The sequence below is a fragment of the Tachypleus tridentatus genome, chromosome 12, assembly GCF_004210375.1.
Source record: "Tachypleus tridentatus isolate NWPU-2018 chromosome 12, ASM421037v1, whole genome shotgun sequence".
In the NCBI taxonomy this organism is placed as follows: Eukaryota; Metazoa; Arthropoda; class Merostomata; order Xiphosura; family Limulidae; genus Tachypleus; species Tachypleus tridentatus.
The window spans coordinates 86664191-86682500 of NC_134836.1; the positions used below are offsets into that span (position 1 = coordinate 86664191).

The 18310-nt window shown below is 34.2% G+C and overlaps 1 protein-coding gene and 1 long non-coding RNA gene across 3 annotated transcripts in view; one reads left to right on the forward strand and one right to left on the reverse strand.

The window, feature by feature from the left end:
• The window catches only part of LOC143233892 (integrin alpha-4-like), a 79869-nt gene extending 65610 nt beyond the window's left edge, over window positions 1-14259 (reverse strand). The window contains exon 1 of the mRNA XM_076470749.1: window positions 13593-14259. Within this exon, the coding sequence (XP_076326864.1) occupies window positions 13593-13774 (182 nt within the window). The 5' untranslated portion in view covers window positions 13775-14259. The remainder of the gene's footprint in view (window positions 1-13592) is intronic.
• The window catches only part of LOC143233896 (uncharacterized), a 30430-nt gene that overhangs the window by 3813 nt on the left and 8307 nt on the right, over window positions 1-18310 (forward strand). For both annotated transcript variants that reach the window (XR_013018376.1, XR_013018377.1), the window contains exon 2: window positions 4014-4164. This is a non-coding gene — a long non-coding RNA (uncharacterized LOC143233896). The remainder of the gene's footprint in view (window positions 1-4013; window positions 4165-18310) is intronic.

Consider the following 18310-nt stretch of genomic DNA (forward strand, 5'->3'; position numbering starts at 1 on the left):
TCGTTTATTTTCTTTCATAATGTTCTTTGCCTTAAAGACTAGAAATTATTGAAGTAAATGTGGCAATGAGCAAAAATAAACAATAATTATTTCTGTGATAAAAGAACCTGACGAATAAATCGAGATTCGATTTCTTTTAAACAAACCCTTAACAAAATTCCATTTCTTAATACAAAAGCTTTAAGACCATAAATGTGCAAGTTTAAAATTTTAATACCATTTTTTAGTTCAGCTGTACATATTGTCATGAGTCCCCAATGGTTCAGTAGCAAGTTTTAGGCTAAAGTTTGAGTTTCGATACCCGCAGTGAGCACAGCATGGATAGCCCATCGTGTAGATTTTTCCTTATCAAAAAAATCAATAAACATGTCGTCGCGATAGTTTGCAAATGTCAAATGTGAACAGGCAGCAGTAATCAGGGTTGCCAGATGTCTTCTGCTGCATAAGACCAAATTTGTATGGTCTTGGGACGAAATTAAGTAGTCTTAGTAGCAAAATAATCAAATAATTTAAAATGCATCATCAGACCAAGCTTGCAGGAAAAATGGATTAAAATACATATTTTTTTATCTATTGTTCATGTATATTTATGTCCCATCATATCATTCATGTGTAAAGGATTGTTATATTTTGTAAATTTTCCTTTTGTTTCAGGCTATATGATCAACAAATGACCCGTATGATATCTGCATATTACTCTATGGAAATAAAGCAAACAAACAAACTCACAAAATAACATGAGCTTCACTGACAGTTTTCGAAAATGTTGTCTCTATTGGCATGGTGACTAGTGAGATTCTGCCAGAGTTAAAAACTGAAAACTTTAAGGACCCTGGTTTACGTCCTTAATACTGTATTGTTGTCTACAAGGGCACTGAAGTACTGTACACGATACCAAGACTGCAAACAACCTCTCAGTAAAATCGAATACAAGAATACACGACAATTTCTTTCTTGCTTTTTACTATTTAACAAACTCTGGAGGAATAACCTTTATATACTCAAACTGTAAGGAAAGAAACGGAATACATATGATAAGAACTTTTTAACAGTTGGAATACACATGATAAAGACTTTTTAACAATTTGTTGCCTTGATAATTCGTTTTTCATCCTTTTTTTATTTTCTTGTGAACATCTCAGCTCCATACTGGTTAGACAAAGAACACATCAAGATCCTCATCTACATCATTTTTACTATCATACATTTTCGTGTTAAATAGTGCCAACATGCTATCCAACTTTAGAATCTTTGCAACAGTTACTATTCATCGTAAGGTGTGTTTTGCTTCTCAAAATGGCTTCTAACATGCACAGTCCCATACAATTGCAGACCTTGTTTTTTACAGAGGTGACATGGGAAAATATGCATTCGACCATTGTATTACTCACTGGGGTGGTCAAACAGGATAATGCGTAGGTTGCTAGATCTTCATAAACATGTGCGTTGAAAGCATCTTGATATCTTATAATTCCTCCCCAACACTCAACAGGATCTTTTGGAATTACGCCATCTTTAAAACACATTACTTCCTTCATTCCAAGGGTGACACAAAATTTTGTGGTATTGGCTGTCACACGCATCTGTTGCTTTTTGTAGAAGATTCTGAAATGGAAGATCCCTGAAAGATAGTCGATCTGTTTGAGAAAGAACAATCCTAGGTGCCAACCCTTTCATTGCCTGCATTCATAATTTCGAATAAATATTTAAAATTTGAATGCATAAGGGTACTTTTCCTGAACCATGCAGGAATTTCACTCAAAAGAAAACCTAAATTCGAAGGCAGTTTTTTAAAGCCCTTCTGAATGCAAAGCACAAGACTGTGGGAGGTGCATTATGATATCTTAACGCAATCTAGTGACGCATCTCGAAGTCTCGACCACAATGAAATTATTTTCCTCTGCCATATCACTACCTCCACAACTGGTAAAACCAATACAATTAGACAGACTCAACTCTCTTTTTCAAGCTGAGATAACAGTGCTTCGTAAAGAACTTCTTCATTTGTTTATACGACGGGAACAAGCTCCAAAAATGATGTTTTCACTGTCCCATCGTCTTCGTCACAATATCTTGCACAAACGTTCATGTTTTAATCACTAGATAGATCAGTAGACTCATCAGTAAACAAACAGTATTTCTTGTTTCTCATTTTGTTTATTACTTCGTTTTCTAAACAAAGAGCAATCACGTTTTGGATGAGCATTGAACAATTACTTTGGTGCAATCGCAGATTTTCGAGGCAACTTCCCTTACCATGCTTCTTGATGACATCACCACTGTGATCAATACCGCTAACAGAACAACGAAAACAAACCGAACCAGCGAGTTCTATTTCACAGTTTTTAAATTCTTTAGAAGCTTTTGATGTTGTTTTTGGAAAATTCATAGTATTACACGAGGAAAGAATGGCACTTCTAACCTTATGTTCTTTTGTCTTACTGTGTGTCTTTAAGGTGGCTTTTCTGGGACGCAGATTTTTCTAACATACTTTACAATATGTCTGCTCATTCCCATCAGTACTGCTACTCAGCCAAGGGTACTCTCTTCCACACTCGGAATGATACTTGCTTGCAGTCTCGTAATCTTTTCAGTTCGGCATTTTCAAACTTTTGTTAGTATATTTAATGTAATAATGCAAACGAGAGAATACCTACACGATGTCGAGGTAGTTCCACATCAAACTTAACTTTACACAGCGCTAGTTGATGGGTTTGGTCACGTTGCTTTGGTAATGGTATACTGTACGCATGCGCGATCGTGATAAAAAGCGCGAAAAGAGAAACAGAGTATGTGACTGATGATGTCAAAAGTATCAATTAGTTGTACACACAAAAACTAATAAAGCCCAGTGTAATATATTTTCATGTGTTTAGTCTCAGAAATTCGAGGTTCAGACCAAATTAATACCGAACTTGTGCTTCAGTACCAAATCTTTATTTTCGGAACCAAATAGCTTTGTTCGGAACCCAATTTGCCCAATTTTGGTCTTGGAAAGTACCAAATGGCAACCCTGGCAGTAATACGTACATGTGGTATGGGCCCGGCATGGCCAGGTGGTTAAGGCACTCCACTCGTAATCTGTGGGTCGCGGGTTAGAATCCCCGTTACACCAAACATGCATGCCCTTTTAGCCGTGGGAGCGTTATAATGTGACGGTCAATCCCACTATTCAGCGGTAAAAGAGTACCCCAAGAGTTGCCGGTGGGTGTTGATGACTAGCTGCCTTCCTTCTAGTCTTACACTACTAAATTAGGAACGGCTAGCGCAGATAGCTTTTGTGTAGCTTTGCGCGAAATTCAAAACAAACAAATGAACATGTGGTACGTAAAAATGCTACACATCTATTCCCAGCTTGTAAAGTGTCATAAGTAATAGCAAGAACAAAATATTTCATTCCGTTGAAAATAGGGGAAAAAATCGACGACTTCGAAAGATCTATATTTCGTAAACGGAAGCTGCACAACATTTCCGTTTGAATGGCTCTATTTTCGAATAAACATAGTTAAACTTCAAGGACTCCTCCAAAAATATATTTTTAGTTCAATACACACGACTGACTTAGAGTTACTAACATTTTTGTAAAGTGATCATGTATTGTTATTACACACTTCTTGAAAACTCTCGATCTTAAACAGTGAGAGAAAAGTTTCGGATGATTAGTATCGTTTAATACAGAAAATGTAGAATTATGTTTAACCCTTTATACGCAAGTTTGTGTATCGCATAAAGATAATTTTTTTATATATGATAGTGACGTTATATTAGTTTTAGCTAAATTGAACATTAGTAGGAAAATCTATGAGATATCAGAGGTTAATTAGTTCTCTAAAACATTATAAATAATCTTCATACAATTTTATTACTTCACATATTGATACGGAATATGTCAAGAAATAAACGTCTTACACGAGTATCGCTGAAATATCACACCATAGATTAGTTCATCCTCATTAACCCTTCCTTTTAATACACACATGCTTAAGCACGCACGTACACATTTATATTTTCAGAAATAAGTGGTGCACACATCTTAACAGCATATGCTTCTGTGGACGATCACAGGTTTTACGAAGGGTGTCTGGATGCTCCTGGGGTTCATCTGTTCTCGGGAATGGAAAGATGGAGTATGTAACTCTACACAGTCAAGCCATCTACAGCAAGGTTTGTTTTTGTATGTAACCGATTATTTACAGAGACTGGTTTCCGCTTTAAAGTACATTTATATACCGTTTACGGCATTTTTCCGCAGGACAACGCTTTGTCTAATGCCTTCTTTACTCACACACACACACATTATCGCATAGAAACATCCTCTCTTTTCAATAGCAACCAAATATTAATAATGCTCGAAAACGTCCATCTGCGAACATTAAACTCTCGATCAGGATAAATCAGTGAATAAACTGTTACAATACATGGGCAACATAAAATAGAGCTTTTAACTCGAAAAGTATTGGTTAATCCTTTTGGTTAACACAAAGCTGATAGTCTATTTTGCTAACAACAAACAATAAAAAATAACGCTAACAAGCTTATTTTAAGACAGAAAATTACAAGATGTGTCAAAACCTTACATTTTGCCTTAGAAGTTTTCCAATGATAATACCTGTGCCCTCAGTGGAAGAGCGATGTGCCTACTGACTTAAAACGCAATAATCCGGGCTCCGATACCGTGGTGTAGTTTTGTGCTTAATTACATATAAACAGAAGCTAATCCCCGTACATATTAACTTACAGAATAAAAACAAAATTTACATTTCACTCTCATCCTTTCCCTAGGTGGCTCCTCAGCAAGATAGACGGCTTATAACGCTAAAATTCGTAGTTGGATACCCTAGATAGGCACAGAGCAAATAGCCCAATGCGTAAACACAAATAAACCAAACCATTTCGTTTCAATAAAAAGAAATGTACACATACAAACACAATATATAAAAACAAACGTAAAATAAAATGAAATAACTATAATTTTATTACAAATTGAAGTAAATGTTATTTAGTAGTAAGACATTAGAATAGAATTTTCTGTATTAGAAAATGTTGTTCTTCCTTGCAGGAACAAAAATTTAACGCGTTGAAACAGTGGCTTCAACACTTAACTCAAATTTGTTACTTTATTTTTCACTAACAGCTATAACGTGATTTCGGTGTACAATACAAATCTACATCCTGCTCCAAATGTAACGTTATACGTAATATAAAACATGCACGAGCCTGACTAAATTCTTACTCAACATTCTGGATTAGTAAGATAAAAACTACTCTATTGCTGTGGTTAAATTACATGTATATTTATTCAATATAACGATATTTGTTTGAACCATTAATAAACTTATTCGAATTTGTTATTTTTCCATCCTCTTCATGACCACTATGCAACCGTTATGAAAGACTTGTTATTTATGTAAAACCCATTTCTTCCGGAAATTCCTGTAACTACACTTTCCTACTTCACAACAACGAAACAGGAAAGACGTAAAAAAACAAAAACTACAGATATTGACTCGGTCTTAGTACCACTCTGTTGTTGCTAAAAAAGGAATTGTCTTTAACCGCCTGTTACTCTAATTGGTTATGATTAATTTCTGGTAGCTCTTTTCGATTCGTCCCTGAGAGTCATTTGTTATTTTTTGAATTTCGCGCAAAGCTACTCGAGGACTATCTGCGCTAGCCGTCCCTAATTTAGCAGTGTAAGACTAGAGGGAAGGCAGCTAGTCATCACCACCCACCGCCAACTCTTGGGTTACTCTTTTACCAACGAATAGTGGGATTGACCGTAGCATTATAACGCCCCCACGGCTGAAAGGGCGAGCATGTTTGGTGCGACCGGGATTCGAATCTGCGACTCTCGGATTACGAGTCGAACGCCTTAACACGCTTGGCTATGCCGGGCCCCCTGAAAGTCATAATGAGATTAAAATGCTGCATGTCTGTGGTTTAGCAATAATTCCTTGAGTTCATGACGCTAAACCTCTGGTTACAATACTCGGAAGAGCGCAGACAGCTCATTGCGTACTTTGAACACAACAACGAACAAACAAAAACTAGTTTTATTTATATTGACAGTATTCTGAACGTTATTTTGCTTTGAGTGTGGGTGCGTTATAAGAATATTGTCAAATCCTAATATTCGAAAAGAGTAGACCAAGAGTTGCCGATGTTATAGACACAGTGGTCTTGTTAGATAAGTTACCACTTAAAGCTGGTAAAATATGAAATATGTACGTTTACATTATTAAGATTGAAAAATAACAGAATATCTCAAAAAGTACGTGTCGCAAAAAATTATAAAACATATGTTATATGGACACTGGGTACGGTACATATACATGTGTGTCTACGTATTAAAAATGATATATTCTTTTTTTGTTTGTTGCTAAGCGCAGACATACACAATGGACTATTCGTGCTATGCCCACCAGGGGTATGAAGACCTAATTTTTAGCGTTATAAATCTTCAAACTTATTGCTGAACCATGGTGGAGAGGGCGTAAGAGTTCTGAAGAACCAGTCATTATTGGACTTGTAACGACAGCTACTGTTTTGTTTAAGGTTGTATAAAAGATGCAAGCGTGATTTTGTTCAAATACACCCATCTTTTTTACACTTGTTTACGATTGTATACATTTTTTTTCCTTTTGAGTTCCTAAAATTTTATCTACTTTTTCACGTTGAAGACATAAAAGTTTTACAGACTTATCTTCTCGTATGTACGTTGGTGAAGAATATTCGACTGGCCTCATATTTCTGTGAGGTGAAAAAATTATACTCATATAGTTATAGCGCGACTGCTTATGGTATTTAAAGTTTTCTACACAGACTACATTTCTCTCGATGAAACATTAGTTTGTTTGTTGTTGTGTTTTTTTATTTGGAAAAGATGCATGTCTTCAAACACCCCTAGCGTTAGGCATGTAATTGTGCTTTGCACAATGTGTATTGGCTTTTAATTTCACAAATAAAAAACCCCTTTCAAACATTCTGCGTATGGGCGTGTTATATTTGTGTTATATTTGTGTTTAATGCGGAATTACTGCGAGATCACACCGCTAGAAACTGAGTTTCAATAGCTATGATGAGCAAAGCACAGATAGCCCATTGTGTAGCTATATAGTTAATTCCAGAGAAACTGTTTAATGTACTGCATTCAAATAGCAAAAAAAAAACATAGTTGTGAATATAGTTTATAATGCTGATTTCAGAAATATAAATTACGATTCGGAGAAATAAAAATATATATTTTTTATTATTATTAACATTGCATATAAATCTATGTACTTGAAAGACAATACAAAGTAACTTGTGACAATGTAGCAAATTGAATAAAAAATTCAGAATTATTTTTAAATATTTTCTTGAAGAAATCATTTTCATGCCTACGACTCTAAACAAACTCACAGAGATACGAGTGAATCATGTTGCTTCTTACATGGCTTAACCACATTCTAATACTTTCTATTAGCTGCAGATTTTAGAAATGTGAATTAAAATTTGGAGAACTGATTTCTAAAGGGGAAAATGAGAAAATATTTTCATATTTTAATAATATATTTTGTTAATATTTTTAATATTTTAAAAATTTCTAAGGTTATATGTAAAAAGTCACAAATACAGTCACGATGAGAGCTTTCAAAACGAAAGGAAGAGAATGTAATTAATAGAAGTTTCTTTCTAAGAGAATGCACTTTCATGTTACTATAACTATTACGTAATTAGTTTTCAAGGTAATAACATAATAAGCCAGTTTCAACATTTACACTATAAGTATAACTGTTTCCGAAAAGAAATATCTAAGTTCACAGTGGACACCTAAAGAAAAATAAATATGTCAAACAACGACGGGACTGAGACCGTCTTGTGAAACCAACCAAGTTTGCAAAGCAAAGATGTTTAACAAAATCTAAAGTTACAAGAAGTGTGCAAAAACAACATGTTCTTCTCACAAATATATATATATATATATATCTTGCCGGAATGAATGAAATGGAGCACATGACACAACTAAATACTGAGTATCGAAACATACACAACGCAATGCTCAAGCAATGAATGATGCCAAGCGGTTCAACATCTAAGAATAAATACATCAAAGGAAGCAAATATTTGAAATGTTCCCAACAATACTCAAAGGAAACGCACATTAACAAAAGATATTATAAAACAAGCCATAATTATAATACAGCCAATTTAATGGTAGCAGACTGTCACTATATAACATAACTAAAGGATATTTAAAATGTTATTACTTTTCTACAACTAGTACCTTAACAGTAGTTGTGTTTTTTCAAGCATTAGGTCATAGTTTGGAGTTTATTCTTCCATAAATTCAAAGCAAACATACACACACACACACACACACATATATATATAATTGATTTTAAAATTAAAAGCTTTTCTTCCTTATTTAAGCACATAAGTCACTTTTCAACGATATTCCTAAAATTAAGATGATTTTTAAGATATATATAAAATATTAAAAATAAAAATGCCTTTTTGAATCTCAATGAAAATGAGTAAAATGTATTTGCCATACCTGAAGATAAAACACGTGATTATATTTATAACAGTTTATTAAAAGTGACTTTAAACGTATTGCTCTTAAAGTAACCAAAACGAACAGTTAAAATAATTTACACTAAGAAAACTCTAGTTCGCCTTCGAACCTTCTAAGTTATCAACTAAATTTTGCAATTCTATTTGCATTTGCTCTTTGATGTTTATAATGCGGCAGCTTTAATAGTGCAAACTTTGTAATTTTGTATATTCTGTATTTACGCAAAAAACTACGAAACTGATTATCTGCTCTGAATCCATCACCCATCACAGATATTCTCGATTATTAGAGTATAAACCTTCAAGCTTAGCACTGAGCTACTAGAGGCAACATTTAACATTAATCTCTATGTATGTATATATATATATTGTCTGTTTGTTTGTTTTGGAATTTCGCACAAAGCTACTCGAAGGCTATCTGTGCTAGCCGTCCCTAATTTAGCAGTGTAAGACTAGAGGGAAGGCAGCCTAGTCATCACCACCCACCGCCAACTCTTGGGATACTCTTTTACCAACGAATAGTGGGATTGACCGTCACATTATACACCCCCATGGCTGGGAGGGCGAGCATGTTTAGCGCGACGCGGGCGCGAACCCGCGACCGTCGGATTACGAGTCGCACGCCTTACGCGCTTGGCCATGCCAGGCCACATATATTGTCAATATCTGAGCATGAAACCATTTACTATTAATTAAGTACACGCGTTATATTTATTATTGCTTATTTAGAGTGGAAAAAAACAACTACAAGTAGACAATGTTGTTCTTCCATATTTACGAAATACGGACGCTTTTTATAAATATCGTATATTATTCTGCTTAATTTTTAACTTCATAGTTTGAATCGTTCCGATTTTTGGAATGTTCATAATTTCTTTCATACGAATCGTTTCACAGACCTTACTGTAGGCTTGTTAGAATACAAAGAGGAGACATAAGTTTTTATTACACGATTAAACCCTCGTATCTTAATGTTGTCGTAAAACTCTGCGAATTAACTGTTTTTGGGACTATGAAGTTGTAAAATGGATTTTAATGATGTGACTTTTAACTTAATATGAAGGTCTGGAGCACACAACATGAATCAAAGCCTATAATAATCTTGAACGCATGGTCACAACCCTCTTGGTACAAGAGCAAAGCGAAAAACATTATATATATGTCAAAAGAGACATCAAGTAACTCTAATGAGAAATATATCACTTTCCTATTACAGTTTTCACTAACCACTCATCGTTTGCACAAACAAAGTCTCATTGTGTGAGGTATTGGGAATAAGGGTGTGGAAGGGTGAGTACACTTAAAATTATTTCGTAAGAAACCTTGCTGCCAAATAAGGTAAAGAGTGGGAGGTAGAGCAAATGTTTGAACAACATCATTCACTTTAATGGTGTTGTCACCAAAAGTCTTCAAAAATGCCAACTTTCTGAGTTTAGCATCTAAACTCAATCTGCTTACACATTACTGTGACATTTCACGAAAACGATCGAAATAAACACAAAACCTTATATCTAAAAATCGATCACATACCAACTAAGTTGACGTGATATTAACTTTGGATTTTGGCAACAAAATACTCTGTATATTTTTCGTGACAACATAGGGCTTACAAGAAGCTCTGTCTATCATTCTGCTAAGTGTGATAATAATAGACATTTTAAGTGGGTGAGAATAAATCAATTTCAGAATGAACAGAGGTCGTTCTGGTATAGAGATAAGTGTGTATATTTTATATAACAACGTACAATCATTTCTTCTAATTCTGATGTTAAGGCCAGTAGTTTATCTTCATCCAGTTAATTCTTTGCAGAATATTTCTTTTAATAACTGGACTTAGTTTCATTTTAAATTAACATGTTTTTAAGTACATCTGGACGTCACGTGGTGTCTTATTATTATAATACAGTATATAAATCTATATATAGGTTAGACCTATTTATACTGGTATCGAATCTACTTAACTTACGTACAGTGAACTGACTTGAGAAAATCCACGTGGTACTCCTTGTGATGACATTTAAGAATAATTAACTAATTGTACAAACATTAAAAAACAGAAGTCAGAATTACACCTCAATAACAGTAATGTAACAAGCTAGGTTTATGCTGTTAAACTGCTGATTGAAATTTCATTTCAACTATGTCTCGTATACTTCAATGAACTATTTAAATTATACACATTTAGAGCTTGACAAGAGTGCCTCTATACGTGTGACAGCAATTATGTCGGACAATATCAGTATTTACCTATCTTGCCTATAAACGAGTTCACAACCAAGATGTAAGCTTACATAAAATATGTTTTATACTGTAAATTCACTTCTGTCTCATACGCAACCTACGCAACAAATTCAAAATCCATCCATTTGCTCAAATTAAATCAAATATTTATAAGGTGTATGATACTTCAGCGAAAATACTGTTGACAAGTTTCATGTTGCAATTAAATGCTAACTTAAGTGAAAAAAAATGTAAGCATGGGTTAAGATAATCCTTATTCTTTTACATATAAAACTCAAATTAAATTAATGATCTGGCGAATTTATAGGGGCTAAAAGAAACGTTTACTAATACAATAGCAAAACATAACTTGCAGTTTTGTTCTACTCATTAATATTAAAATGTAACCACAAAGGATTACTTGTTTGTTTGTAATCAAGTACAAAGCTATACAATGAGCTATCCGTGTTCTGTCAATTATAGGTATCGAAACACGGTTTCTAGCGTTGTACATTCGCAGACACACCGCTTTGCTACTGAAGGGCGCCACAAAGGAAAAAGTTACAATCAGCAAGGTTATTTGACATTTAATAGTGGGGATATTCTTATGGAGGTTCAGGGGTCTAGGTGTCCCTGAGAGTTCTTGGATTTTTATGATGTGAAAACGGCAATACTATATGACTCATTCAGTCACTTTTACAGTGCACACAGTAACAGCGTAAAATTTGTTTAACTACCTAAAAAGTGCATGGATCGCTATTAAACCTGGTTTCATTATCCAGAAGTTATGTGTCTTACTCGATTAAAGCTTTGTAGACAACAACAAAATAAAACATAATACGTTGCCTTTTAAAAAAAGATGTTACTTTATACTTTCGAATTATACTATACATTTTTAAACACAGTGCTATGTTTTCAATACAATTTATTGTGTGAAAATCAAAATCTCAAGTAAGACTAGTTTGTCCATCTCCAGATATCAAGATCAAATGTTATTACAGACTATCAATCGTTATTTTTGTTCTTAAAATATAATAATATTAATTCCTGGGTATAAAAACTTATTAAACATGAAATGTAGGATACTTTTTGTAACATTCGCAATACAAAACTTCGCACCACGAAGAAAGAAGTCTACTATTCGATGTCGCTCAAGTTTCGTGTTTTCTGATCGTTCAAGCGTTTTTAGGTCATACAACTTCAACTAGAAATATAACATTTTAAACAAATACTCCAACACGACATTTAAAGTAGGACATTTTATATACTACTAACATATTACCTGACTAGCTTCCAAGATGTTTACTTACAAACCAACCTAGAGCCTTAAGCATTTCTCGGCCTTACTCTGTGACCTTGCTACCTAATCTTTTGTGGTGTTTATGAAAGAAAAACACACATTTTTGGGGGATACATATGTCTATCAAAATGTGTAAACCGGGTAGTGAAAAACACTAAACCATAAATAACCATGTTATCACATACAAAATAATTGTTTTGATAAATGATACAATACTCTAACGTGTACCTTCTGTTTTCTAAACAGCTCTACACCTAAGCCTAAACAGCTGGTACTAATTTCTCTTAATATAGCTGTGAACACAGGCCTTCGAAACAGTCAATATCACCCGGCTTTACCCATGTGCATCTCGCACAGTGTCTGAGTGTGTCATATTAACTATAAACCTAGACCTTCTAAACAGCCAGCATCACTTTGCTTTGCTTTTATGTGCCTCATCATATTAAAAATCATAAACTTTTCAAGGGACAGTTAAACAAATACTCAACCTTTAACCTAAAATTATTGATCCTATATTTTTCTATAACTTTTACGTAAAAATTACGCATAATTTAAGAAAAAAAGTGTTGAAATTCCACGAGTAAACCTGCAAGAAGTGATGATTAACCAAGATAAACGCATAGCGAAGCGGTGGTCACGTGAACTTTTTTTTTTTCTGTATAGAGGAATGCTCCGAATGTAATTATAATGTCAAGGTCCAAAACGAAGAGCACAGTAATAAGTTTTAATTATTTAAAATGTGATATGGCGTCAGAAACATTTTTTTTATCTTCTTTTAACAAACTTATAATGCGTTAAAATAGGTGTCGGATTGGATAAAATCTAATCTATATGAACTAAAAACATAATACTTAGAATCGTTACTAACCTGAAAGAGAGAAACAACACTATGTTAAAAAATATTTTTTGTACATTAATTTCCATTGAAAAGATGACCTGTTTTGTTTTGACCAAAGTTTGAATGTTCAGCTTTTAATTGTCGTTTTGAATTACTGGTCCTAAAGTAATGGTCTTTTTAAAAAAATGGCAATTTGTACATTTTTTCCAAAAAAAAAATCTTAAAACCGTCAATGTTGTAACAGAATAATGCAATATTTGCATAAGTTGCAGAAAAGTTGTATATACTAACACTCCATCTTCTGAGCGAATGTTTTTCCACGTTATCAGTACTGATCTACTTGATTGAACCAGGTGTGCCAAAAGCAACGAACTGTATCGGTTTTAAGTTCTATACGAATCGAACGTTTCAATGTTATTGCTCGTATACAACAAAACAAACAGTGGTTAGTTAGACAATGGAAAGTCGTTATTTTATTCGTGTTTTCAATTACATTGCTATCATTAAAATATATATAAAAATACGACCTCGAAAATGTTGTAATAAATAATACAATAAACCAGACGCAAAAGTAAAACACTAGAAAAAAAACAACTGAAAGCAGCGAAAAGGTACGTGAAACAGAATATCCTCTAAAGTCTAAGGCTAAAACTAAAATATCAAAATAAATGTACTTACAATGATCCTACTCTGTTTTTATGAAGGGCGACATTGTAACCAAAATATGCACCCTGTGACGGTCCTTTAAAATAAATGGGAAAAATCGTATCAACATTGAACCCTAACACTCCACTCCATGACAATAGTATTAGATATGCAGTAAGTTGGTGCCGGATACATAATATTTTAGCTCGCGCCATAATAATACGTCTGGTCTGATTTGTTCGACGTACGTGAGAGTCAAAAGAATAGTTCAAAATTAAGTGTTTTCTTTAAAAAGTGCTGCAAAAAACAAGATTAGAATTAGGGTTCAATTCGAACTACGCTGAATAAGCGAAATGGGGATATTTGAAAAATATACACATCATTAATCTCCAACACGGACAACGTAGAATCCGAAGTGTGTCCAACACCACGTGAACACCAGAACAAAATAGCCTACAGTCTACAGGTCTCTTGCAGAGAAGAGACTCAGAGCTAGTTAAAACGCCCGGAACCTACGTCACACCGGGATTTCCTTTGTGAGATAACTGACTGGTCTCGCAGCTACTGAATGATAGCCCTAAATTGTTCTAACTGTAAAATATGTAGTTTAAGTATAAGTAAGTCGAGATGTTGACTTCTTTATAGTTTTATTCGTATCACTGTCCCTACTATCAGCTAAGATTTCGTTTAAAACACAATCGACATGGTTTTGAAAACTGAGGTAAAATATTGGTTTTTATCCCAGGACGTTCATGAGTAACATTGAAACTCCACCCATGTCAGGGTTTGTTTTAGCCTGTACATTTCCGGAAGGTGGTTGCTGACTCCTCAGTAGTCACAGGGTTTTCATTAGTTCGAGTGGAAAGACAAAAATTGCATAATCAGGGAATCTGTTAATACTTATCAAACCTGCGACTTTTAATGGTTTCCTTTTTCGTACAAATGTCCTTCTTTTTAGCCAATAATTTTTGTCCTAATTATGAGGACGTTTTATGTACTATACCCTTAATGTTTTCCCATGAAAAATAATTCTAAAAAAATACTGTTTTTGACTTTTTTGTTCACTGATGTTAACTTGAATATTTATCAATATAACTCCATTACTAACAGGTTATGAAGCAGCTAGACTAGTAATTTTAAATATTTAATGTGTCGATTTACAATTATCGGTTATCATATTCGAGTAGGCTGAATTACTACTTAGTTGTAATTCGAGTTGATTGTGTTAGTGTTTACTTGTCACAGAGTAACGAACATAGCGTTATATAAATTGTGATCTAGGTCGTTAAATAACTTGTTTTTTATTGTTCTTTTAACCGACAAGTAAAACCATCCCATCTCTGCGACTGCCAGGGTCCGAAAACACTTGTCTGGGGCACTTCGACCATGTTAAAGGTTTCAAATGATTATAACGCAGTTAAATTATACGGTACATTAAAAAAGATATATCAGTATTTTGTTTAATTCATTAAGTATAGCAAAAAGTAACGGTTTTAATTTGCCAATAATCAATTTGATAAATAATTATTAATTTTTTTTTTTTTTTAATTTCGCACAAAGCTACTCGAGGGCTATCTGTGCTAGTCGTCACCACCCACCGCCAACTCTTGGGCTACTCTTTTACCAACGAATAGTGGGATTGACTGTCACATTATAACGCCCCCACAACTGAAAGGGCGAGCATATTTGGTTGTGACAGTGATTCGAACCCGCGACCCTCGGATTACGAGTCGCACGTCTTAACACGCTTGGCCATGCCGGGCCCCGTTAAAACTTAAACGAAGGTGAAATAGGCAACAAGTGCCTAGTTCAGCTTTACATTTGAGGAGAACTAATTTTTAAAAGTACTACAGATGGGAAGGATAATATTTCGTCCTCCAGGATTTTCTCTACAAGTTGCTGCCTGTTTCACCTTTGTTCATTATGATGACTGCCTAAATCATCTACAAAATAACATAAAAACTTGTATATTTCTTTAACAAGATAGCGATAAACATTTTGTTTCACTTAATATATTTTACACAAATGTCTGACAATCTGTCCACCACGATTGTAACTAATATTGCAAACGAGATTGCTGTATGCAATTTATTACGCCACGCAATCTACAACGATGCAGATTCGAAAACCAGTCTTTCCTTAACTGAGGAAACCTAGTGTTCATTAATCTAATCTTTGTTTTATATTCCCTCGTCCTGTTGTCATCTTTCTTTTTTTTTTTTTTTTGTCAATTGTCTTTTTCTTAAGCGGTTGTCTGAAGTGTAGCTTTCTGAAGTTATTAATTTTTTAGACTAATAATTATTTACAAAATATTTGTTTGTTTGTTTTTGAATTAAGGACAAAGCTACACAACGGGCTAACTGTGCTCTGCCAACCACAGGTATCAAAACCCGATTTTTAGCGGTGTGAGTACGAAGACATACCGCTGTGCCACTGGGGGGCATTTACAAAATGATTAAAGGTCCGAAAAAAAGACAAATGTGGCGTCATGAAAATCAGTTAGAATAAGCATAAAAATAAAAAGCAACTCTGCATTTTTTTTCTACTGGTTCAGCCCTCCAGTGGAACAGTGGTATGTCTTCGAACTTAGAACGCAAGAAACGGAGTTTCGATACCCATGGTGAGAAAGCACTGATAGCCCATTGTGTAGCTTTGTGCTTAACTTCAAATAAACATTGACCAAAAATATACACAACTAGTTAAGTTATATTAGTAACATATGGTCCAAGTTTTTAAAGGCATTGTGTTTCCATCTAATGAAAATCGTCTTGAATTTTCAAGCATAATTATTTTTAAGAAATGAAAAATGTTGAAATGCTATATGTATGGTTGGTGTACTCTTATCAAATTGTTACTGTGATCTGTTTTTCAGTTAAATTGTTTTACAATAAGCTGTTTCATGAAGGATTTATTTTTTTAATTTGGAATATCATAAGAAAACAAATATATGTGTAAAATGCCTTGTGTGGTAGCTATTATAGTTCAAACTTTCACTTAAGTTGAATAGCAGCATCTCGAAGTGTATTAAATAATATAATTATAACAGTTATTTGTTTTGCTGGAAAAAGTCAAGCTTTTCTTGGAATTGTGCATAGGTTAAATTAACCTGAAAATCAAAATGTTTTAGCCGAAGAACTAATAATAAAATTTGATCCTATAATGAATGGACACATTTGTGAGTTCATAAACAACAGAGCAGCATTATTTGAACTTTGAAGTCCACAATTAGCTCTAAAAAAACAATAATACATTTGTACAATGGAAGACTGTGCCCTTGACGTAAATTGCCAAAAGAAATAGTTAGTAGTTTTAGAATTGTAAATATTCAAAGAATGGAATAAGGTATTTTAAAAAAATCATTTATTTTATTACTGCAAGGAGGGCACGTATTCTTCTCTATCAAATGTCATTCTTGAAGACCGTACTAAGGTTTGTTTGTTTGTTTTTTGAATTTCGCGCAAAGGACTATTTGCTCTAGCCGTTCCTAATTTAGCAGTGTAAGACCAGCGGAAGGCAGCTAGCCATCAGATCCCACCGCCAATTCTTGAGCTACTCTTTTATCAAGAGTATTGAATACTGAATTGACCGTAACATTATAATGTCCCCACGGCTGAAAGGGCAAGCATGTTTGATGTGACGGGAATTCGAACCTGCGATCCTCGGATTACAAGTCGAGTGCCTTATCCACCTGGCTTTGCCGGCTCCCTTACTAAGGTAGGAACGATGTTTGCAAATTACTGAGGTTAAAGTATGATAGTAGTGCAAATATAAAGAGCCAACACAGGAGTGTGCTTTTTTTTTTTTTTTTGCAGTTTAACAAAAAATAGTATTTTTCATTCTTCGAACTTTCAGTCGAAAGATGCTGAAAAATTTTCGTAACTTGCCAAAAACATTATTTAATTTTCTTTTCAAAATATTTACTGTTTTTGAAGAATTATATACCAGATAAACAATTTTTAAGTCCTTTGTAAATGTAACTCTCAAACTTCTTTCCAACATAAAGATGGAAATTTAAAATTGAAATTCTAAAAAATTACGCCTGAATCCATACTACTCAAAAACAATATGCGACCCGGCATGGCCAGGTGGTTAAGGCGCTCGACTCGTAATCTGAGGGTCACGGGTCCGAGTCCCCCTCGCACCAAACATGCTCGCCCTTTCAGCCGTGGGGGCGTTATAATGTCACGATCAATCCCGTTATTCGTTGGTAAAAGAGTAGCCCAAGATTTGGCGGTGAGTGGTGATGATTAACTACCTTCCCTCTAGTCTTACACTGTTAAATTAGGGGCGGCTATCGCAGATAATCTTCGCGTAGCTTTGCTTGAAATTCAAAAACAAACAATATGCACGCTATATTCTCTTTCTTTTAATGATCAAATGATATCGTGGTGTTACCTTTCAACATATAACCTGCGAATATTTTAGTTACCAAAGCTCCAAGATATTCCTTCACCAACATCAGTGTTTTTTTTTATATTATTCAGTTGATTCTTTTTAAGTTCTCTACTAAATGTGTTCTTCCTTCAGTAAAAGTCACATGCTCTCAACTATCTCAGTTTCACACCAAGTGTGAAATATCCTTTCTTCCAATAAAATAATACGCAGGTCATGCAGTGGTTTTATCTCAATACAGCTGAAGCTGATCTCTGCATTTTTCTGCCAAATGTATTCAATCTTTATAATTCTAACCAAACTTATTTATTTGGCTAAATAAACTGTGCATACTTCTTTACATTGTATTCGTGTACGCA